The 26,573-nt window shown below is 32.6% G+C and overlaps 1 protein-coding gene across 3 annotated transcripts; it reads left to right on the forward strand.

Moving 5' to 3' along the window:
* The first annotated feature begins 1,663 nt into the window (after window positions 1-1,663).
* On the forward strand, window positions 1,664-23,312 carry LOC105339028 (TBC1 domain family member 19). 3 transcript variants are annotated; one of them, XM_034446389.2, is made up of 18 exons: window positions 1,664-1,979; window positions 2,739-2,811; window positions 3,249-3,370; window positions 3,518-3,592; window positions 3,828-3,891; window positions 4,851-4,892; window positions 8,200-8,296; window positions 10,149-10,209; window positions 10,373-10,484; window positions 12,253-12,365; window positions 12,513-12,587; window positions 13,522-13,584; window positions 13,858-14,020; window positions 19,261-19,370; window positions 20,160-20,251; window positions 21,728-21,843; window positions 22,174-22,244; window positions 22,788-23,312. In XM_034446389.2, exons 1-18 carry the CDS (start codon window positions 1,884-1,886, stop codon window positions 22,854-22,856), a joined length of 1,614 nt encoding a protein of 537 aa, XP_034302280.1. In that variant the 5' UTR covers window positions 1,664-1,883; the 3' UTR covers window positions 22,857-23,312. The 3 variants fall into 3 exon arrangements, with proteins under 3 accessions (XP_034302280.1, XP_034302281.1, XP_034302283.1); XM_034446390.2 differs by lacking the exon at window positions 4,851-4,892 and adding an exon at window positions 5,908-5,946; XM_034446392.2 differs by lacking the exon at window positions 4,851-4,892.
* Window positions 23,313-26,573: the final 3,261 nt, after the last annotated feature.

Below are 26,573 nucleotides of genomic sequence, written 5' to 3' on the forward strand. Positions count from 1 at the left end.
TGTAATGCATACACACATTCCTGTTTTTGAATCAATTGCTTTTGAAAAATATGGCAGGAATTATTACTGAATTGAATGATGAAATTTTACAAATGCAAAATGCTTTTGTCTATTCATTGCTCATCATCAAAAAGTCAATAAATCGAAAATAAATCATGATTGTGACTTGTATTGATTTTATCAAACCTGATTGCATGAATATAGGTTTAAGTGTCCCCTAATTTGGAAATATAATTTTAAGACTCAAAAAATCTTTTTTTGTTGAAAGATAATCACTAAAAAAACACACCAGGGAACAGTGTTTTTTACGTTTTGGTTCAACAATATTAATGGGAGTTTCAAAAGATTCTCTTTGTTGTTTTATTTGATGTTAACAGAAATATTCTGATATAATTTATCAAAACTGATATTGCTGTAATAAATCAAAATTTAAAAAAAATCTTTATTGCTTTATAAAGTACATGTAACACCATTTTTAAGTAGGATTAACTTCAATCTGATTAGAACCAGATGTTTAATTCACTCAGATAACTGATTTCAAACCCATTGCTTTTAATTTTTCATTTTGGAAAATTTGTTTCAAGAGATGTCAAATGCAATAGTAATTGTGCATTAGGGAGGCTAACTTGTTTTTTCCTGCAAAAGCTAATAGAAAAACTATTTATTTATTAACCATTTTTAAAATGTATCAAAATGTATCAAAGGTATATGCTAAGTTTCTATAATATTTATAGATTGTCTTTAGGCGCCATCTCAAAATGCACTGGTTTAATTTTACTGCATGTATTAATAGGAACATTCTTGGATCAAGAATTTTTTTTCCACAGGGCAGGGGGTTTATAGATCAAGTTTGTCGGAGTGGGGGTCCAAGTATGGCTCACCAAATTCCCAAAAAATGAGCTAAACATAGTTTTACAGTGAATAATTAAACCAGGTGTATCGGTACCATTGTAAACTGTACTAGTTTATGGACCTTTATAGATCAATAGTTAATGATGTTGATACAGTTCACATCTGGAAATACCGAAATCTATGTTTCAAAAGAGTAAACTATAATAAACTCAGTATCATTAAGTATAATTTCATGCGCGGATCCAGAAAATTTTTCCAGGGGGGGTCCGAAGGATAATTGTGTTTGCCAGGGGGGGTCCGAGGCCTATTTTCGCGATAATTTTACTATGTAAATTTAATAAATTTTCATTTTCCAGGGGGGGTCGGGACCCCCCCCGACCCCCCCTCTAGATCCGCGCATGAATTTATAGTGGATAAACCTAGTTTATCAAATGTGAAATAAACTTATGTTTAGCTCAATTTTGTGAATGTGGCGTGCCATATCCAACATATTTTTGTGTAAATTTAAGAAAATTGAACTTTCCAGGGGGTCCAGACCACCCCTATCCCCCAACACCCCCTAAATCTGCACATTAGTATTATATTAAAAATTGCATTTTTTTGGTAATTTGAAACCAATTTTAAAAATACTACCATTGATCAAATTGTAATGCTAATATGTCTTTGTTGTTTAAATATAAATATGGTAATTTCAAGCCAAAATTTCAAATTAAAAAAAAACCAAACAAATGATATTTATCATGTTTATTGACCAAAAATTATTTTCCCGGATATTCGATGTTTTTAGGTCTGAATATTATAGTTCGAACTCTTTTGCGCTTGGAGAAAAGAAAAGTACGTCCAAGCAAGTTCTCTTAGATGGAAGCAAAGATTAAATCGTTTTTGTCGTCAAAAAGACACGTTTGATATACCTGTGTACATCGAGTATTTGATATAACAAAGTTCGTATAAGACAGATTATATTTCAGTCAACGTTGTTGTCTTTTATGATGCTGAGATGACTGCACCGCTGTAGTTGCTAGGGACTCGAGATGGGAGACTCGAATTATTCTAAAGCCTACATTCAAACGCTAATCGATGAACTGAAGACCTCAAAAATATACACAGATCTCCAATGCGCTGCGCAGGTATTTCTTTCAAGTGGATCTCATATTTGATCGTAAAACACGCGATTACAAAATTGAAAATAAAGACTTTTATCAACAGTGATACAGTCTGACCGTGTGTAAATATATACATTCAAGTATTGGGGCTTCTCTTGCTGTATTTTGATATTGATTTCAGATTCTCTATGCATGAATTGTCAGATATACGCTTAAATGAAGACTCATCTACATGTTTCAACATTGCATGATTGCAATTTTATCAAAATACACAATGTTGACAAGGAGCACAAAATTGAAATCTTTGACATTCAGACCAGTTTGATCACCTGTTACCGCGTGTTACAGAGAGCTCAGTAGGGAGAGACCTGTCACTAGAGATTCAGGGAGCTTAAGCATATCAACACTTCTAATTATGAAATGTATTATATTGAAGACTTAGTCATGTATGATATAAAGTATCTTCTTCTTCTTCCGTTAAGGGGTTGACCTCATTGACTGATCTTTTAAGAGATGTTGTAATTAAATTAGATTAAAATATTGGATTTTTTAAAAGGGAGAATATAATTAAGATATCAAAGCCTTGATATAAAATGAAATGTTTACTCTTATTTAGAGTCTAAAATAGACAAATTACCAATCATGGAAAAGAAAAAGACATGCCAATAAGAATACCGCAGTAAATATATTATAGCAATAGCCAACATAAAGCATATCAAAAATATATAGTTTGAATGAGAATATTGACAGTATTAATTCAATTTAAAATTATCAACATTATAGGTAGAAATAGCAAAACCTACTTTGAGATTGTCAGAACTGAAGAAAGGTGTGCTCAATGGACTTGTGAATTCAGGTATATATATCTGAACATGTCATTATGATGTTGCTATATTCACTGATATTTACAAGCTTTACAAGTATTCTTCTAAACAACCATTTTTTGGTCAATGCATCAGATATAAATTTTCTCATATAACAAGATTTTAAAAGACCACCAGATAATATCACATTATAATGCTGTATGTTTGGTTGGTTTTGTTTTTCAAAATAAGCCACAAATAAATCTTAAAATTTGACATGAGTCATTGATAGCTGATCTGTTAATGTTAAACTATTAAATTATATTCTGAATTACAATGGTACACTTTTTAAATTTATTTTTATTCATATTAATTTCCATATCAAAATAATTAATACCAATAATTTGCATCACCTTTATCAGAGGATGAAGGCTACATGTATGCCTGTCTACTTCACTAAAGAGAACAATTTGATTGCTGTGATATTTAGGTTGGGATAGAAAACTCAGGAATGCAATATACAGGTTTCTTCAAACACACCCTAAACTCCAGTTTCCGAGCCCTCCACCTGAGCATTTAAAGGAACCACTGGTCTTTCTTAGAAAAGCTCAAGTAAGGCTTGTTTGTCTTATTTAATCTTCCTATCCATATTTAGTATGTAGACACATAGACTTAAAAGATAAGTGTTGTGCAGAACTTTTATTTCCATGAATGCATGTTTCAGAGATTTAGATGTGTTCTTTATTTTGCATAAAAAAGCAAGCATGGGAGAAGAGGATTCTGAAGAGTTTAAACAGCATGTGTACAGACTTGAACATTCCTTTGGCCAGAAAGGTAGATCCACTCCTTTAAAGTATATTTTGATGGGAGTTGATAATTTGAATATTGTTTATGTCTATGTACCTTTATATCATAACTATACTGACTTCTTTTTAAGTACATGTACCCCTATATTCTTGATTTTTTATCAATTTATAAACAGGGTTAACAGAATCCTGTTTCACAAACTGTACAAATTTAATAAAGAGCTTTGAATTCATTTTTTTTTTCCTTTTGCTTGATTCAATAGAGACCTGAGAAAGAGCAAAAGGAATGGGCACAGAAATGGACAGAGCTTGGAATTGATGGTCCAGGTATGTATAACACGAGACATTAGGTGACACTGGTACTGTACATGTGATACATCGCACCTTGGCAGTTTGTCTCACTGTAGTCTTGTGGTTTGATTGCATTTACAATGTTTTAGAGAAATTCTATGAGCTTCCAAGTTAAATTATGAGAATGCTAGTTAAAAGATCATGTATGTATTACCAACTTTAAAACTGCCTTTTATTGAATGAAATGTCAAAACTACAACAACATGTGATTGATTCAATAAATGTTTTCTTTTTTCTTTTGAAATATTTGAAGTAATAAAAAGTAAGTGAAAAATCAGTTGATCTATAGGCTATGGGAGTGTTGATAACATTATTGGGTTGCTCTGCCAGCCTTAAACATTACATGTATATCTAGCTGCTGAAGAGATAGAAAATATTTTTGAACAATGCTTTTATTTTACTTGCTAAATAATGATTAACATCTGGTTTTTGGATGGTCACAGAATGCTCAAAATAGGAATTTAAGGTAGTTACTGTCATTCACACAAATGTGGAGTTAATTATCTTTAATTTTTCCAAAAATAAATCTTGATATCATTTTACATTTATCATTTTTCAAAAAAATAAAAACAAATGTTGCGTTTATGCCAAGCTGTCCATTCCTTTGGTCTTTTTTTTTTATTAGATTGTGAAGAAAAAGCTATTGCTGTATGTGTAGTTCCATTTATCAATTTAATGATATTTTATATACATATTGTACGTCAAGTTATTATGTACAAAGTCATACAAAACAACGTTTCATGAGCCACTTATTCACGTTTAATCTTAGTACCTTGATTCTTTATCATTTCTTCATTTATTGCATTTGGGTAAAAAGAACACAGATACATGCAAATGACATGTATATTAAGTAAATATTTTTTTTATAAAACTATTTTATCCAAGCAATTACAAAAGAGAATGTTGTTTAGATTTACATAAGTAGTACTTTTCAGTCCATTTTGAAAAGACAGAGCCCAAAGATGCCTCCGTGAAAGGTAACTTGTTATGGGGATCTGCATGGTTCAGTGCCTGGTAGTAGTCTGGTTCTATCAGTAACGCCATTGGATGGTCTGGTTCCTATCCATAGCCATATTAGACTGGTTCCCATCAATAGTCATAGAATAGGCTTTATCTGCAAATAAAACTATTTAATCTGTACTCTACTTTTTAAATACTGGTGAACATTAGATAGAAAATTTAAATGTAGTTGAACTCCTTTTTTATGCTGTTAATTGAAATAAAAAACTCATTGGAGACATTCTTGTGTATATGCATGGTTTGTGATATGCAGCTTCTATAATCTTTAGTCAAACTAGTTAATTTCTGCATTATGCATTGATGTTTTAATATTTGCTTAATTTTGATAATATGATGGTATCATTCCTTGCTGCAAGCCTCGCCTAATTTTGTAAAAATTGATTTAAAAAAGAATATGGTATGTAAGGAAACAATTTACTTACTTCAAACATTATCAGACAAAGAAAGTTAATAATGATTTGTTTCTCTGGCTCCACAACATCATGCTAAACATCAATTTTTCATCATGTAAAAGGTCTTGCTGCCGCATCTTATTGCCATATATTGAAAAGGGGAATAATATGATCTTAAGTTTAACCTGAAAATCAAATTATTTCCCTTTGCAAGTCTTTTAATAAAAATGAAATGCCTTTTTGTCACATTGTATTTGATTTTCAGACTGAGAAACTAATGATCAATTTTTTTTTTTTGCCTTACAAAGCATTATCATAAAGAATTCCAAGAAGTGTCACATGTCTCAGAATTGTAGCTACATATATGCAAATAAATTTAATAGGTCATATGTGTGTGGAAATCAATGTTTTTCTCTCTTGTACACATACTGGCATATAATTTTTGTCATTCAGTGCAATATATTCTTTCGTACCAGGTAGTAATTTGAATTAAAGATATCTTCAATTGAACTCGGGTGAATATATTTTTATGTAGTACGCACATGCACATGCAACTGAAGGAACAGATCATTGTTTTCAGATGCAGATTTTGGGTGGGAAGCATGCCAAGGATGTGCATGTATGTAAGGATTTCAAATCACCAGTGTTTCTTTACTATTTATTCCAATATAAATCCAGTTTGCAATTTGATTCAGCAAAAAAGAATTGAGTTTTACTCACAACATAGTATTGGGTGTTTTGGACCAAATCTTACTGTTGGAATTTTTGTTCCTCATATTGAAGTTTGGAATTTTTTTCATTAGACTTGCATGTAATTTGACTTAATTAGTTGTTTCAATACTTGTGATATGTATATAACTGTAAGGTATCATTGATAATTTGATATTCTTACAAAAGTGTATAACTTAGAATTACATAAATTCTTGTTATTAGTATTGGTTCAGGTTTATTTATTGATAAAGCCAATTTATATTGGATAAATAAGCTAGACCTTTAGCCTTCAAGAGGCATAAACTATTCAATATTTTCCCTTTTATCTTAGGAACTAGATTTGAGGTCAGTATATTGGCCAGTTTTGATGTATAAGATCTAGATCTGTGAGGGAGGGAACTTATTTACTTTATTTGAACCATACAAAAAGAATAATCCATTCATTTAAAGGAAGTGAACATGAAAAAAATAATTGTTGCTTAATAAATTTTAAAAGCCTTATGAAACTTAAAAATGAGGTCTGTTACCTTTTTGTTTATTTCTATCAAGAGATTTTATCAATTTAACACTCTCAGTGAAAGGTTTATGGAGGTAATCCATTATTCCCCAGCATGCATCTGTTCTCTGACGTAGATAAGCCACATTGCTGGTGGTGAATGGGTCAATGTTGGAACTAGGCCAGTGTTTATGTACACAGTTGATAAAAGTTAAGAAGAAAAAATATGCCTTGATGTGAAGAAAAATTTTGTGTACTGTCATGAGAAGACAAGGATTTAGTACATTTCTATAAATGAACCTCAGATAACTATTTATGATTTGTACAAAAAAATGAATATAGATAAATTAATTTGTGAAATATAAGACCATCACATTCCAGATGTTTGTACGGAGATGCATTTGGCAGTCAGTGTTTACATATTTAGATTTCAATTTAAATTAATATAAAATTGTAATTCCATTTTCTTTGTGGGGTTTCTTACCGTTACTTTTTATTTAAATGCCCTGGAAATTTTTCTGATTTGTTTTTTTTTTATACATAAGATCTTGATGATATGTACGCTGGTTCTGTTTATGCTGTCAGAAGAATAACAGGGCTAAGACACTTTTTAAAAGTCAGGATGCTGAGCAATGCACCTCGTGTGCTCATTTATGTAGCACACATAATGTTCAAACTCATAAACAAGAAATTCCCGAGTGCATGAAAAATAGGTCACAATAACACTGATCCACGGACATTCCATTCTAGTTACATGTCACATTAACTGCTGGTGGGAATGCATCATTCTGAGATCCAAAATCTTCCTCCATAAACACTGTTTTAAATGACAACTCTTTACATTCCTTTCAAGTTCCCATTCACATTTTGATGATGGCATATTGTATCTCTGTTACTAAACGTGTGTAAAAATGCAATGTGTCTCACTGACGGCAGCATCAGTGCTGCCCTCTCTTAGATGCTTAGAGATAACCCAGCAGGGAGGTAATGATTTTAACAATATGGCGGCGCTCATGGATTGCAGGAATTAGTTATTCTAAGTGGTATATCTTTTTACTGAGGAAAGCTCTGTCTAAACGGTTTTCAGATATCATTATACACATCAAACAGACAAATTTGAGCCCTTGATAATTTTTTCATGTTCTCTTCCTTTAACATTTTACTCCTGGATGTTTAGCAGACAAAATAGGTGATGAAGATGAGGAGCATTGATACCTCTACTGATATATTCTAAAATGATGAGGTTCATTTGGATCATAGTTTGAAAATGAATTTTATAAATATTGGAAACATCTTCAAAAGATATAAATATCTTCTGTAAGTACATGTATCTGCAATTATTTTCATTCTTTGCAGGAAATTGTATGTATACTCGGGTGACTATTAAGGCCCATGGGTCTCTTGTTTTACAGATGCAGAGTTTATTTACACATATATATTGATGCAAAATTGATACGATTTTCTTAAGCATTCTAAATTTGCTGAACGATGCTGTTATTTGTTGATTATTTTCAGAGTAATTATTATTTCAAAAAAGGGAATTTTTGTTACAAGTATGGTATAATTAAGTCAATTTATATCTTAATTTTCATCTTAATATCAAGTTGCTTAATAAATTCATTATGAAAGGAGCAATATCATGAACATTTTATACTTCTGCTCTAGATCTAAGCCAGTTCCGTCCTGTCTATGCCCCCAAAGACTTCCTGGAAGTGATAATAGGTCTTCAAAACCCAAACTATCACGGATCCGACACACCAGGGTACGTAATCTATAAAGGATCACTGGCTCAACCCTCCTCTGGTACATCCTAATATATTGGTTTCCTTATGTCTAAACTTATCTGTCTGAGGATTTATTAGATATGCATTGTATGGACACAAATTGTAGTGTCTTGGCCAAATATGGCAAACATTAAATCTGAATACTCTATACAGGGTTTTTTTACGCCCCGTGTTATTTTCGCCCTTTAATAATTACAAACGTTTCACCCCCTTCTTGAATTCGCTTAGAAGCAGAACATAGATATTATTTGCAATATAGAATTCGCCCAGTCTTAAATAAGCCGTTTGACAACGAGGGGGAAAGGGGTGAAAATAAAACAGGGGCGAATATTTCCCTGTATACAGTATACAAGCTAGTTGTTACTAAAAGGACTATTTACAGTTAAAGTCAAATTTGGTCCCCATAAAACAACATACAAAATGTTTCAGGTACTTCGTTTTTTTAAGTGGAAGAGTTGACATAAGATATTTTTCATCAATTTATTACTTGTATATTGGAATCATTTTTGTCACCAAAAATGATACCAGCTAATGTGCTTTTGTATTAGAGTTGACGTAAGATAAATCAATGTATTCAATTTATTTTCCTCTTTGGCAGTATATTCATTAAAAAATTGTTTGTGTTGCAATGCATTTTAAGTAAAAACATTCATTTGACATTTTCCTTAAGGGAAACAGTGTACCATGGTAGATTGAAAAAGAAAATTGTTCATTTCAGCAATGAACCTTGGATAGATCCATCGTTGATGAAGATGTATCGTTTCTTCAGGTCTTTGCACAATGTTTCTATTTAAAAAATTTGATTAAAAATAAAGTGAAAATTTAATGCAAAGCAGGGAAAAGTTTACTTACGATGTCAAATTCCTAAATGTAAATATGTAAAAGGCATCAAGACCAAATTGAAAATCAAGTAATGACAAGTATAAACTTTGTATCTATATTTTTATGAAATTTGATTTTAATGTAAAGGCAGTTAATGTTGATTAAAATAGGGGGGGGGGGGGGGGGGGGATTTATTTCACCCCTTGTCATACACACATGTATAGTATATTGCTAACCAGGTTTTATTTTTGGAGCTTGTGAGTAAATTTTGTGAGATTTGCAAGAGCCTTAAATGTTGTGAATATTTAAGGCACAAACCAGTTGGTAATTGTTTGAGATTGTAAATGTAGGTTTAATTTGTAAAATAAGTCACTGCAAGCTACTTTACTATAGGTTAATGAATAGCGAAGAAAAGTACCGGTAGTTGTGAAATAAAAGTAGTCCAATCTTTATATTGCAAGAGCAAATTTTTTAATCAATAAACTTTCGTATATCTTTAGTTAATGGAAATTTTGCAATATATGAATTGAAAAATCTATGTTGAGAAGTAAAACAGATGGATTTCCTATTTAGTAAGTTCCTTTGTAGTCTGTACAATCATAAGTATAGACATCATAGAAGAATTTAGAGGGGTTATTCTGAGAAAAAGGATTAAGAATATGTCTCGAGAGATATTTTCTTTAAGAGAAATATGTTTTTGAATATAAGAGATAGGTATTGATTTTTGTCAAGTGAAATGGATTTTTTCTCTTTCTTGGAAGCTGTCAAAAAATCATGTCTCAGTTTATTTGATATGATGTATGTGATGCCATTTCAAATCAATAATGTTGTATTCTCTTTGTCAAACTTAATGTTTTTTTTAATTTTAAGGAAGAGCTGTGTACTCAAAAGTATTAAATGTATGAAGACGTTTGGCCAAAAAAAATGATTGATATTGAGAAAATCAATCTCCAAAATTAAATGATCTCATACATTAATTTTTTTTTTTACTTTTGACTATATTCACAGATTTTATCATCTCTGGGGTATTGTGCAAGTTCCATTAAAAGTGAAAGACATTGATGAATTGGTGAGTTTGACAGGAAGTGTTTTGAATCCCTCATAATGAGTTATCATACATGTGAGAAATCCCCATAACTTTTCAAACATGAAACGGCTGTAAAATGCAATTAAGTTTTGTGAGAGCTGTATAAATTTTTTTGATTATGGTTTTGGCTGGGGGTTTCTTTCAGAGACTTCAATACAGTGACATGTCAATCAATCAATGCCAGTCGGGAATTGACGATGCTCAAGATATTCCATCGGAACTGTTCGAGCAGGAAAGAGTCAAACTCGGCAAGAAAGGTATATAACAACCAATCAATCTTCCTCAAGAAGCAGGAACATACGCTCTACCAATTGAACAGCTGATCAATTTTCTTGATAAACTTCTTAACACATGCAATAATGCATGGTCTTTTGTACAATAACTTTATTAATCTCTTTATTAGTAAAATATCAATAGTAAATTTTTTAAATTGCTCTGGTGTAATTACCTTGCATTTCTTTCTCTAATTAAATCTTTAAAAAAAATTTTGGAATGTCAGAAACAATTCTTTATTGTACCCAACTTTTTCAGTATTCTTAGAATTGAATTCTTTAGCATTTGCATTATTCTTAGAATTAATATTGATTATGCTTTTTAATATTCTTACTATCAAAAGCAATTTTCGGTAATGCTTTTGATGCTTTTATTCAATAAAGTACATGTATCATGAAGGGTTTGGCAGTATGCCAGTTTCCAATCTAAAAACTTGTGATGCATAAATTATGACTTAATTGCTATGATTGTCTTTATTTGCTACTCTAAACTTTTCCTTATTAAATAATGAGAACAATTTCATGTAATTTTGATACAAATTCAATGTACAAGTATGTACATTGTACATGTAAAATGCCCTCTTTTGATTCTATGAAACATGTGAGAAATTGTCAATCATTTACTGGTAATGGTAAAAAATGCAGGTCTGGGATTTTAAAACTTTTTTTAAAACTCAGTAGATTCAGTAGATGTAAATAAAACATGTCAATAAAGGACAAGGAGTTTGTTTGGCTGTCCAATCTGGTACGTATTCATTTCTTCACCAGCTTGCTCTCCCCTGCTTTTGATTAAATTTCTGCCTGATGCAGAAATCTATTCACCACTTCAGATAAAATGTTAATGTAACAAGGGGTCAAAAAAGTGAAGTCTCAACTAGGACTGGAACTCAGCTTTGCTTCTAGCATATGTATCATATGCCAGCACTCTAACCACTGAGACAATACATGTATATTGACTGACAGCTAGCTAGCTAGTACTGTCACACACCTGTTAACCTGGTGACATTCATTAACCGGGTTTTCAAACGGAAAAATCCGGTTATTAAAATGGTGAAAATGGCGGGCGGGCGGGTGGGCGGGCGGCTGCCAAAAGGGTACCCTCATTGTACGGATAACTCCTCCTACAGTTCTCAAGATAGGAAGTTGTTCTTTTGCAGATCAATTGTACGTATATCAGAGGTGTGCATGTTGCTAGGATTTTGATTTCTGATAATTTATCGAAAAAATACCAGCTTTTGAACTTAGTCATTTTTTGGCAAAATATTGCATATAGGGTACCCTCATTGTACGGATAACTCCTCCTACAGTTCTCAAGATAGGAAGTTGTTCTTTTGCAGATCAATTGTACGTATATCAGAGGTGTGCATGTTGCTAGGATTTTGATTTCTGATAATTTATCGAAAAAATACCAGCTTTTGAACTTAGTCATTTTTTGGCAAAATATTGCATATAGGGTACCCTCATTGTACGGATAACTCCTCCTACAGTTCTCAAGATAGGAAGTTGTTCTTTTGCAGATCAATTGTACATATATCAGAGGTGTGCATATTGCTAGGATTTTGATTTCCGATAATTTATGAAAAAAATACTAGCTTTTGAACTTAGTCTTTTTTTGGCAAAATGTTGCATATACATGTAGGGTACTCCATTTCACTGGATAAGGGTTGACATGGATTATGGATACAGTTTACATAAAAGAAAACCTGGTTTGCTGTCACATTGACAGCTTTTCACTTGTTTATATTTATTTCAGTTATCAATACAAATCATGGTCCTCTTGCTCAGGAATTTTCCAAAAAAGGTTGTCCCACCAGCATGCGAGCCACACTGTGGTGTCAGATACTGGCCGTTGAGTTGGACGAAATTGTAAGAATTTTAAAGTTATTTTTCTTTTTGTTATATTTGATTTTCAAAATAAATATTTATAAATGAGCAGATTTTATTCAAATTGTGTGTACTGGACAAAATTTAGTTGCAATGTTGAAGTACAAGTACTTATTTTTTTTTTTACAGGATATCCTGTATTACGAACAACTGAAAACCAATGTTTTGCAGCATGACCTTTTGGTGGACAGTCTACTTTACAAGGTCAGAAATTTTTGTAAATTTACAATTTTTGGTTTAACTTACATTTTATCCTGAAAAGTTGTGTTTTTACTGATTTTATATGTGAACCTAAAGTGTGACATTGAATATTTTTTCTTATCCTGATCAGAGGAAGATTTTTTTTGGAATTATTGTCTCTCCATATTGTTATTAATGCATCTGCTATCCTTGCATGTGTTAGAAACATAGATTAATAAAAAAAATCAAAGCTTTTGAAGTGAAGGCATGGGGGAGAAAATTGACAAAAGAATAATCTGTATGTCACAACAAAGCTTTTCATTCGTTTGTATGTTTTGAGATAAGGAATGTTTTCTATCAGTTCATAGAATTTTGTTGTTGAGTCCTTACATTCATCTCCTGATAGTAATCTTAACGATTTTTGTTAATGTCAAAAGAGGAGACTATAATGGAAACCAATTCCATCAAATAGGAATATGATAAGGCATTATATGCCCATTATTCTTACATTATTAATTATTAAAATGTTGTCTAAAACAAGCATCATTTGTAAGAGTTATGTCAAAACGGGTACTTTAATATCATATAATAGTTTAATTAATGACCAATAAATCAAAAAATTCACACAAAAAATATTAAATGTGAAAATGTTATCCAATAACTATTAATACAACAATGTGTGCTTCAGATAAAATGATTTAACAAATAGAACTAATAGACCACTAAATTTGACAAAATTATTGGGGAAAATACTGTGGTTTAATTCATAAAAATTATTTTCTTGGATTTCGTTGTTGGGTTGATCTAAGAAATTGAAATGCTCATTAAAGTGCAATATATCTATATAATAACATATTGTACTAGCCAGGTCATTGGCAATGAATTTTTGTGTCTATAAAACTGATTTTCACTTAATCCAATTAAATCAATGCCATTACATTTTTTGTCACTCAAACAGGATGTAAAGTTGACTGCGACCAATGACGACCAGTATTTTGTGTTTGAAGATTTCCTGTATCAGGTAATAAGAGTTCTTCCTCTTTGAATTGCAATTTATTTCACTTCATCGATCACTGAGTTGCCTCTTTAAAAGTCATTGTGCCTAAATGGAAGAATTTATATATTTTCATTTTAACAGAAAGAAAATTTGCTTAGTGCTAGCATTTTCTGTGACTTTTATCGCAGGCATTAATTTAATTTAAGAAGTATTTTATTCAAGTATTTAGATACATTGAAATGGATTATTGCAGGCATTAGACTTCAACATATATATATTTTGTACTTTCTTTGATAGGTTTTGTTACCGTTTTCAAGAGACACCTATGTTTTGAATCACTTTGACTATAACAGCGCTAGTCCTCCAAAGTCCTACATTAGAGGGAGGCTGGGAATGGATGAGTTCGCCGTCAATTATCCCCCAAACGGTGTCATACCATTCCATGGATTTGCTATGTATGGTATGTTACCCTCTTTGTCCAAGAATTATTATTCATTCAGGATAACAAAAAATTTGTTGAACTGGAAGTATTTTGAAAGTAAAGAATAGTTATGGTTTGTTTCATACTGTCAATATACCCACTAAAAACATTAACAAAGTATGTTCTTTCTTTTTTGGGGGGGGGGGGGGTTATCAAAGTATTAACAATACCATGTTTATTTGCAAAGGTTAGAGAGAGTGTAACTGTAATAAAATTGAAAAAAAAAATTTCATGGTTAGAAGTGTTTGAAAGAAATCCCCATCAACCTGTAAGTCATGTTTCATGCTCCCCTACCTCCAAAACTTTTTGATCGAGAATAAGGGGGTTCTTCTTGATCATATGAGCCAGTGTTGGGATATATATCTTAATAACTGATTTGACTTTAAATGAATATGGGGTCAGGTTGTATGGTACCACAGTTGTATAAAAGCATCTTTTCTCCTGGAAAACTGAATATGTATATAGTAGCTGTCCCAGGTTGAAATTCTATGCATGACCCTATCAAATGGTGTCTAAGAAATGATGATTCCCGATTCCATATATCTTTTATCCAATTACCACTTTGTTTGGTGAGGATCGCCTATTTGTGTTAAAATAATTGCTGAAATTGGTTTGAATTTGAATATAAAGTGGGTTATCTCTGTACGACTGTTACAGGTATTTATTTAGACATGTTATGTGATATGTAAAGAAAGATAGCATTAATACAAAAGTAACAAAACTATAGGGGGAATCTACTACATGTTTATTGTTAAGTGTACTTTTTTGAGCAATATGAGCCATTTTTCTGGGGGGGGGTGTCATTGATGGGGTGGGGGTTGGATGGGGGAATATTATAAAGGAGAAGTTTATGTATGACACTGGTTTAAAACCAATTCAATCATGCTATGATAAAGGAACTTGATAATAGCATGCAACAAGGGATTCTCTCTCAATTACCCACACTAATCAAAGTGTTAATCTTTATCTGTAAAAAAATTAACAATCCCCCTACCTTGTCTAATTTACAATGGAACTACATACAATATTCCCATCATATGCTAAAATAGTGGCTGCAAAATGAAATTTAGATCTCTAATTAAAGTCAATAGAGAAAGCTTAATTAACCATAGTAGCAGGAAACTGGAATAAATCAGACATTGTTGTCAAGACTTGTGTTATAGGCATTTTGCAGATAGACTATGATATATTAAAGTAATTTCAAAGACCCTTTGATGAATTATTAGACATCAGTGCATCAGTACCACGAAGCTTATGCTACAGTGTATACCCTCCTTTGTTAACCTGACCTAAGACAGTGGTCTTGTTTGAACGTTTCTCCGACCTTCACAGGGACAAGGACAATGAGACATGTCAATCAATATCTTAATGTGTTTTTTTAATTTTGTAATGGCCAGTAATTAGACCCTAGTTGATATTAACTGTCTCCCTATCAGCTACTGTAATGGAAATGAACTCATTGTAAAATAGTTTTATTTGACCTATCCTGTATGAATTCTGGTCCAGTGGGTATGGCTACAGTGCTTCAGGCAGCTGGTGGGAATCCCAAGGGATAAACAACCAAATATCCATGGTTTCTCCTTAATCCTGACATAATGTATATTTCTCATTGAATAATTATTGTCAAGGTTTCAGAATTTACTCAAAAGGTTAATGCAGAGTATTAATTATGGGCAAATATTTTCAACAATAAGAAATCTGACTGTAGAATATGCACTCTATTAAAGCTGTTATGAATTTTGTTAAACTTGACACTTTATTGCTCAAACAATACATCACAATCAATATGTGGCAAAATAGTTTGCAGATTATACAATTTTAAACTGATGTTTTACATTGAACCATTTAACATCATTCATCAAATTTTGTCATGCAAGACTGTGTGTAGTAAAATTTGATGCCATTAAGAAATGATTGGAATGACAGTGGTTGGATTCTTATTTCCCAAAAGTACACTTTAGAGGCAAAAAGTTGTCAAATTTCCCATTCAGCATGGTTGATTTCTGATTATTTTGATAATTGAACAAAACAGTTTATGACTACCATAAATATTGTGGGTGTTCAATGAAGCCCCTTCTTTCGTTGACAATTAACAAACATGAACGCTGCATATCTGATAATCAAATAAATTGCAAATAGTTCACAGTCTTCAAATAGTAATTTGCAGAATCAAAATTTAATCCTGATATTGTCTTCTTATATATTAAAAAAAAGAATTTGTCATGCATTTATTATACTGTGTAAATTCATCTGTCTGATGGAAAAATCGGCTAAATCAATTTTAAATAAAACGGTGTTCTTCTATAAAGTACCGGTAATGGTAAATTTTTTGGCTGAAATAGTATGATGATTTAAATATCAAAAGAAAAAAAATGTCTGCTTGATGTTACCTACATGTTTTAAAGTAAATCAATCAGACTTTGAAATGCCTTTTTCAATGTTGCTGCTAATTATTTTGTTTTTCATTTACTTTTACTGATCTCTTTGACCCCTTAATTCCTGATGTACTAACCGTTCATATCTAATGGTTTTTAAGACAAGGAGGCACATCTGAGCTTGATAACTAAATCAATTATTCATAGGACCAAAATTAATCACCAACACAATATTGAAGCATGTTTAGGGTGCTCCATAGAGACATGAAGAAAAAGAACCTTGGGGTGTGTGATTATTTTTGCAGCTGTGTGGAAGGGAAAACTCCAATAACATCAAACAACATTTGAATTATTGAAACATGGCCATACATTGATATGAAGTCTGTATTTAGGTTCACTGTCCTGAAACAAACCACGTCAGCGAAGATTCTCTAAACAAGATTCTCAAAAAAAAATAAATTCTGATTGGAAAGGAAATTTGCACAGTTTTGAACATCAATAATTAGGTCTTTTGCCTCTATGTGGAAATACCCATCAATTTTGTACTGTAGGTTTTTTCCTCCCTAACATGTTTTCTTTTTAAAAATGAAAAAAAATTAATAGAATCTCTTAAAGAATTTTGAAAATGATATGTGCAGTTGACCATTGATTTAAAAACACCTTTCAAATATAATGACATAGTTTACATCACTAGTTAAAAGATATATAATGCGAAATCTGATGTATTTCGTAAGTTTATAATATAATTATTTTTTTTATACAAGTACCATTTAATAAAAAATGTTCGATGTTTATTTAAAAGAGAAATCATTAGAATGATGGAGAGACCTATATAATAATTGTTAGGGAACAATTACTAGTACTTATGGTGAAGACCTCGTAAGTTGTCAGATCTTGAACCTTTTTTTTTTTTTGAAATACAATAAAATATGTACAAATCAATAGTTTTCATTGTTTTCTATCTTATCTATCCATTCATAAGAGATTGTTTTTATTTTTTTTAATAATGTGACAATCCTCTATTGATATCAGTCCCAGCAATACTAACCACGTTAGCCAGTTGGATGTAAGGTTAGATAGTACACATAAAGCTGCTGTGATTTATGAACATATGCTTGGTGCATTTCTTCATGACACCGACTTTCAAATCAATTGTTGCAAAGAGCATCCTCCATCTCTCATGTTGTAAAATAAGGGCTGGTTGCACTTGATGTTCACATAGGTGATAAAATGTGAAAGATCCCCAATTATATCATAAAAAAGGTGTAGTGCATGTAAGTTAGTTGTTTGTGGGGCTCTGCTGTATGTCTACAATCCACCAGGTTTTATACGCAGCTTGAGAAATGGGACAATTCGAGAACATTTTGGCAGGTCTGGTAGATATGAATTATGGTAAATTATAATCCTACCTGATGCTGGGGAGAACATTTAGCGTTGAAATAAACTGTAGCAGAAAGCCTTCCTATTGTGAATTGCATTTATATGACGTAGTGTCGGTTCATGCGGTCGTTTGTCTTATCCCCTATATCTCTCACTGTCTACTGGCATTACTTTAATGACAAGGCATGATCTGTTTCATATTAATTCAAATATTTTATCAAATGAAATCTGTTAGAAGGAAATTTCCTGGATTTAGGATCATATAAAACTATTGAAAACAATATTGATTTAAGAAGACATCCTTAAATATGTTTAAGAAATTTAGTCTAAGCAGGAAGTTTAAAAAATCCAATATACTTCTAAATGTTTTTTATGCATAATTTAATAGTTGACCAATGCAAGACTAAAACTAAGAGAATGCCACCCAAACACCTGTTTCTATAAATATTACTGGAATCACATGGTCTTAGTTTTACTGTACTTTTTTAAAGAATAAAACCTGTTTACCAGATGTCCAGCGGCCAATTTAAAAGAGATACAGATATTACAATGACAATAGTCTGTTATTTTCTGAAATTTGAACCCTTTTATTGTATTGAAATATATTCTGTTGTAAATTTTTTGAAGTGTATTGACCTGCTTTGGAAGACAAGCTCTATATAAAGATACAGGGAAATGTTAAAGTATATGTTTCTTTTCTCAATGACAGTTTATAACTGAACAGTTCTGATGGGTAAAGGTTGACCACACAGCCTCCTTAAACTAAATACATCCATCTCAACTCAATATCATTAAATACACTGTCAGTTTCCTCTTTTTTTTTTTTTTGGGGGGGGGGGGGGGGGCTTTTTTATGATCTACAATAATGTGTACAGGTTTTTAGAATTTTTAATTAAGATAAATAGATATTCTCAAAAGCTTCAACTTATTCATCTTCAAAATTCTTTCGCTTGTAATATCCTATTTATATATTGTGAAATAATTATTTGAGATGACACCAAGAGCTATGGTAGCCAGATGTCCACTCATTTCCTGAATATAAACCGAAAGGGGAAGGACATGATTTAATTATTTTTTTTATTTGATTGCTGAGAAATGACGCATTTAAGACCGAGAATATTAGAATGAGTTTTACAGAAACAGCTGGCGTGTATATATGTGAATGGATTAACGACTCCTACTTTTAATTACCCCATATAAGACGCCATTCTGTCGACCTAAAATAACAAGAGTTTTGTTAATTCATTTTTAAATGCAACTGCCTATCCCGAATGTTTTATACCAGATGTGACGATTGTTTGATAGAACACAGAGCTGTACTATAAGATGTCCTTCAAATTATAATGCATTAATAATCCTACCATTCTGTATAAAATTCATATTCATCTTATCCATTAACATAATACGACTCCCCATAAATCACCGTGTACAACAATAACGTTGTTTTCTCTGCTGTCGTTTCAGTGGCTCCAATGTGTTTCCTATATAAGGAAACCATCACCCTGTATTACGTCTTTCGGGAGATGTACGTCCGGTATTTCTTCAGACTGCACAGTATTTCCTCTCACCCACAGGTAAAGTTACAGGGGGTGAACTACACACATCCCGAAGAATACACTTGGGGACAAACTTCAGTTTATACATATAAGAAGGCAAAGTGCTAGAAAGAACAGCAGACATGAAAACCGTGAAATTCCTCGATAAACGGACCTTGTTCAGTTGGTCGAATTTGTATTACACGTTGTATGTCTGTGTGCTGTAATGGTTTGAAACTCTTTTATGTAATATAAATTCAATGATTCTAAAGATTTATGATAGTTTTATATAGTTAATACAATACTGATCCGCGCCTTATTCAATAAAGGCTGCACATTTTATTAGTCTAATTAAAATTAGACCTTTCATCTCACGCTCTATAACCATACATAACAGAGAGCGAGATGAAAGGTCTGATTTTAATCAAATCGCACATTTTACGTAGGTATTTTGTTTAAAAAGGAACAAAGATTAAAAATTCTTACATTTAAACTCTCGATCTCAACAATTTGATATGCGTGCATGTAATCATCAAAATAAAATGAGTTGATGTTGTCATTTTTAAGGCAAAGTCGTATCACGCATTGAATCCGGTATAGCGCTACCTACACATATTCATTGATTTGTTTTTTGGCTATTTTGGACTCGGTCTTTGTTACACATTTCTTTCGAGAAATATACAAAAAGTAATGTGTCACTCCTATATGCATACATGCTTTACGCATACATTTCTACTGTCGATTCTTTGAAAATAGTTTTGCTAAGCATAGATAAGTATTATTTATTATTTCACGGTAGATTCTAAGAAATGAATGATTTGGTTTCAGGGTATCGTCGGTCTGAGCCTACTTTTTGAGTCACTTCTTCAAACACACGAATCCGATCTGTTTTTTCATCTTAAGTCTGTAGGATGCCAACCGTAAGTATATTAGTCTTTTGTCTCCTGTGTAGATTATTACGTATTGATACGTATATTACGTAGTAATATCATTGCTGGCTCTCTACTAAATTACAAAAACCAGTGTAATCCACTTTTTTTTTTTCAATCAAAACATATAAAACTTACGGCTTTCTTTTAGTTATTAGTGAAAATTTTATTAAAGTACAGTAAAACTTGCCTAAAACAAACTTGGATTTAGAGAAGTTTCGATTGTATAAAGATGCATATTTTTCCTTATCACCTTTAAGACGTAAGTTGTCATATTGAAATTTTCTTTTTTACGCCCACCCGGTAAATTAAAAATATACCATACGACATCTAACGTTTTAAAATAAGACAGCTAACACTTTCTGATATGGGTATATATATTAAAAATATACTTTAAATTGTAAATACATTTTAGAAAAATTCAAGGATTGTGTTTTTCTGTCGTTTTAATGACCTACATTGCATGATATGATTTTTCAGTTTTTGTGGACGCTTGTAATTTGCTATAATAAAAAAAATGGACAATTTATAACGTTATTAATAAATATTTGGTATTACGATTATCTCTATGCGACACGCAAAAGAGAACACAGCTTTGATGTCTCAATTGGGGATTACGTAGATTCAATAATTATAGCATAGCGCCATAAAGTGCATATGCCCTTGTAATCACCCGCTTCCAGAAACTGGCGTTTTCATGGTATCAACCGCGAGCACATGCAAAGAATCCACGCAGTCGGCACGCGTCCGTCAATAAAGATAATGATGGCTGGATATACACACGCCTAAAATGTACCCAACGCACACAACACAGGAAATCTAGCTGATTGACGAGGGGCACTGAATACTGACCTTGCATATTTTTGAAATTTATTGATTAATCTTGACCTAAATGATATTAATTATCTTGCAACTTGTACTTTGCTCGTTTAATCTAAAGCTGCCAGCCACGAGAATTGCTTTAAAGTTATTCGTAGATTATTACGGACACGAAAGTATTTCATAGTCGTGAAAGGAAGGGGTTTTAATATTTCAGGAGGGAGGTGGATATATGCTGACACCCCATCAATCAGGGATCAATGTCAGGGGAATTCCATTCATGGAATTGTAAATAAAACATAATTAACCCTTCTATTCTAAACCATTTCATGTGATGCATTAATTGGCAACTCCAGTTATGATAAGGTTTTTGTGTGTGGTGCTTAATCTAATGTTTTCTACTCTTTTTGAAATCAGTGTTTTGAATTGCGAGAAGTACCGGGTAAATATTTAATCATGAATAGACCCCTCTCCGCGCATAAAAACCCCTAAAAATACTGTTGCTTTTTTTCTGGTAGACTATTATTTCATATTTCTCATAATGTACTACCCAATGCCCAGGTTTTAACGTGTGTAGCACTACAATTACAGAATAGATCTGTATATCGTCACGACATCGTTCTGATTTGTCTGTCCCTCTGTCTGTAGACTGAAAGTGGCCTTCAAGTGGCTGGTGCGCGCATTCTCCGGCTATCTGTCCAGCGACCAGGTCCTGCTGCTGTGGGACCGCGTCCTAGCCTACAACTCCCTGGAAATACTAGCAGGTAACCAGTGATTCATTCATTAGGATTCATTAGGATCGGGGAGGGAATGGGGAGCTAAGTTTATATGCTGGCGAATGGAGTATCCTCTGGAAGTGTACTGCGACAGACACATGATTATTGCTTGTCTTGATTTGAATTCTATATTCTGAGCGCGTTTAATCATGTTCTATGACGAGTTTATGTAATAGTAAGTAATAATAATAACAACGTTATTAAGAGACTGGCGAACTTATGGAAAATAAGAACGATATAGACTAGTTATTATAGGATTTTTCAAAAAGCAATAAGCCAACTGTATATTTTAATAAATGTTTTCCCCCTCTCTTTCAGTGTTGGCTGTGGCTATATTCTCTTTCAGGAAAACCAACCTAATGAAGGTGCAGTCTTACAATGCGGCGGAGGTAATGTACCACGCTACACTCCTTATTATCATCCCTGTCTATGCGATAGAAATGAGAATCTTTTGTTAACTGTACACCTTCAAATTACATTGGACCAACTGCAGCTATGTAAGGAAGGACAGAGAGACGACAGATTTATTTTGTCTATATCCATAAAATTATTCTATTCTCGTAGGTGTTCTTAGTTCTTGTTTCATTAACAGATGTTTTTACTGCAATTTTCATTATTGTTTTTTTTTGTGACTTAGGCGCAGTATTCATTTCAAAACATCTACGTATCTCATTCAGTTGTTTTTTTTATGCTTTCGACACCATGATTTTCAGTGCACTTCTCAAAACCACATTTAGAACGTAGAACATTGACAATTTGCTCTCTTGTTTAGGTTCAGATATCTTGTAATTATATTATTGAAGGAAAAAAATACGCCAATATACTTGGAAAAGTTAGAGAAACTAACATGAACTTGACCGAAATAAAACCGAACGACTTATTACGTGATGGTATGGTACATTGTACAATGCTGGTTTTTTTTTATTTTGAAGGCGGTTCTGGCGGACTTGACAACATTGCAAGTGATCCCCTTGATTCAGCTAAGTCTTTTCTCCAAATGAGTGATCTTTTTACCGGACCCCCACGCTCTCCCAAAGGACCGGCCATAATGACAGGATCTGCAATGACATTAAACTAAAACACTATGCATTTTGTGATCAGTCATGGCGACGGATGAAGTAGTCCTGGTTTCATTATTGATAGTGATTCCATAGCCCTAGTATTAATGACTTCAGGTTTTGGATTTATTTTGACGAGTCGACGTTTCCAGAATGATAATATAAGACAACAACGTATTATTTCTCATGATAATAAACTTTTGTTTTTCAATACTTATATTATTACAATCAAGAACAATTTGTATTCACCATGAATCATGATTTTCTGAAATGTACTAGAATTTGGACGTATAGATGGTGAGTTTAGATCCCCTTTTAACGATTAATTTGATTTTGATTGTCTTCAACACTTTGTGACATTCATCATGATGTCCATTTTATAATAGAAATGTCACACATGAGACGTTTTTTCCTCTTTGCCTCGAGCCGCCTCAATGCCAGAGAAGAATAGAGGGGGGGGGGTATTGTTGTTCTATTAACAAGAAAGCGATTACAGCTGTAGCCACAGGATCGCATGATAAGTGGGAAACTAAGACTTCCCTTTTTAAAAGCTGAGGAGTCACGATGCAAAAATACGATGGAGTCGCAGTGCGACAGTCTGTAAAGAAATAATTTTAAAGCCATTAAGCGGAAGTGATTTGTACGAAACACATTTACCACTTGCAACATTTTTAGTGTTTTAAATATATGTGTCAATATTAAATCTGGTTTCTGTGCAGTTTTAAAAATGAAAAAGAGGCACCTTAAAGTGATAGGCATATTTATATTTGTTGAGTTTTAACATAATAGAAAAACGGTTCTAAGACAATATTATTCTCCAACGAACTTGCACTTTTGTGCAAACTGGTGTTAACTCTCGCTTTTTGTTGAAACCATGCAGGCGTTGCGAGAGTCGCCAGATTTAGTCCCCGAAAAAGTGCAGTTACATGATAGGGTATTTTTGTAAATGACAGAAAAAGATATTTAATACAGTTCGAAAAACTTACAATGAACACCAATCAAGTAAATATAGAATTACAAAGACTAATTATAACGTGGCAGGCATCAATATTTTGTCAGGGCTCGGCCCGACTGTCCACATGTAATTAGGGGAGGATAAACATTGTTTCCAATTACAAGGTTGTTTTTGACTATTAGTAGATGCAGTCATAACCTTTATTAGTAAGAAATTCATTTAAAAAAACCCCAATAATGTATATTATTTGAAAAGCAACCCACAATCAATAAAGGGAACAAGAATAGTAAATTCTATGAATCGCTTAGATTTGCGTAGGCAAAGTACAATAGGCAGTTTTGTTTGATGACAATTGACGGAAGGGTTGAAGCAGTGATGATATTAGATGGTGTACCGTTCGCATGGTTCGTGGGTTATTTAATTCACTACAAGACTCGGCTACGCGCCAAATCATCCATTATTGAAGTCCTTTTGACTTTTCCAAAAAATCACTCACGGTTCTTCCAGAGACGGCTATTTATACAGTTATTATGAGGTAATAATAAACAAAGGCTGTTATACACCTATGTATATTTTATATCCGTACGCACTCGATCATCCCAAATCCAAATCCATACCATTTCTTAAAATAAGATATGTAGCCACGTTTCTCTGGTCCCAGAGAGGTACTATACACACCATAAATAGATTGTTTAATGTCCTGTCGAGATAATTTGAGGATTATGATGTTGACAGTGTTTTATGGTTCATCCAATCATTGAGTATTTATAGAACAAAAGTTACATGACTTATAATCCAGTAACCGCCTTGGAATCATTAAAATTCGCAGTGGCTCAATTGTTATGGATTTCGCAAGTCCCATTCATCCGTGAATTTTCATTCTCAGCTACTTTTATTAAAACTAAGTATGAATTTATTCATCATGCAAAAAAATCCAAAACTTGAACTTCTCATGAAGTTGAGAAACATTTGAAATCAAAGAATTTGGCATATTCAATGATTCTACATTGTTAGGTCGATATACTAGTGCTGGTAAAAATGGAACATATTTAGAATACTTCTGATTTGAAAAAAGGAGATCAATGCACTTTAAAAACCTACTCAAACACAGATATTCTTTCCTAAACTTCTAGCTTTAAGTCAATCTGAATCATCTTTCTATGAACGATAGCATGCTTGTAATACTTCTTGCTATCTCGGCTTATACATACTGGGTTATGTGCTCGAGGTATTTCGGGTTATCTCTGTATGTACAAACTGGGTTACGCGTTTCAAGGACTTTGGGTTATCTCAATATATACTCGGTAAGATTGTGTATCTGTTGATGATTTGCTGACACATTCAAATCCTCTACATCCGACTACACCCATCTGTGATTTATCAGGCCGGGGTGAAGGTCACCACCTTTGTTACAATATTGTTGACAACGGCACACGTCACAATACGTCACGCATCAATATATTGACACGCGGTAATTATATTTGCCGCCTCTGATGGTTTATTTTCTGATATACACATTTATCAATTTGAATTATGTGCGTATGTTACACTTTTCAAAGAGCGGGGGAGTCTAACTCGTCTGAATTGCATTTCGTACTTTGGGAATTTTTTAAAATTCTTAAATACTCATTTTACGTCGCTATCATCTAACCGATAACCTGACGCAAGAACCTCATCCCCAGGACATGTATATCGTCTGGATTAATGAAGATAAATCTTTCAACACAGCCATCTATTTATTTGGGAATTCAAAAACTGATGTTAATAAGGCATTTTAAGCACGGCGTTTCTAAACATTGAGTACTAATTAAGGTCTTCCATTTCCAGCGGAAGACCTTAATGTTTTCGTTCGGTTTCTTCTTATTTTTTTTCTCCAAATTTTGTGCACGCGATTTCTCGAAAACTATTCGACCGATTTCGACCAATTTTTCACAGATGATGGGACATTATCTGAATTTCATTTTTTTAAATTTTTTGTTGTATTCACTTCCGGTTCCGATTTGCGGCCGATTCTGTATTTTTTTACGATCTATTTTATGCAGAGTTGATCTAAAAAATATCAGAGATATGACTTTGAAATTTTCAGGATAGGTAGTCTATAGTTTGAATTTTGCACTGTTATGTCGTTTTACGCCAGTGGTGCCATTTCTTGGAGCTCGCCCAGGCACGAAAATTGGGTACGAATTTCATTCAAAATTTTCAAACGTTTTGATCTGTATCTTTTTATCATTTGATATATTGTTAAAACATATATAACAAAAGTGGTAGAAAATCAAAAGTTCATTCCAACAAAAACAAGATAAAGGGACTGGTCCCTTTATTTAGGGACCAAGACATTCGTAAAAAGTGTCCGATAATGAATAATGATAAAGATTTTGTACTGTATTATAGAAGCAAAGTTGTTGATCGTCACAATATCTATCAGGAAAAATCATTGCCACGCCCATTTATTACGTAAATAGAGATTTTTAGGGGCCAAAGGTACTTAAACTTTGACTCAATATATCTCGAGAAGGAGACATACTTTGTCAGGCATTGTGGAAGAGAAAATATTTTCATTGATGATTTTAATTGATTCTACTAATTAAAACACCAATGACTATCCCCATTAAGGATCTACAGGACTCGCCCCCTGAATATTCAACCATTTGTATCTAAAAATGAACAACAATTTTAGATGGGTGTGAGAACATAAAATGTTAGTA

Source organism: Magallana gigas, chromosome 2 (genome assembly GCF_963853765.1).
Source record: "Magallana gigas chromosome 2, xbMagGiga1.1, whole genome shotgun sequence".
Classification (NCBI taxonomy): domain Eukaryota; kingdom Metazoa; phylum Mollusca; class Bivalvia; order Ostreida; family Ostreidae; genus Magallana; species Magallana gigas.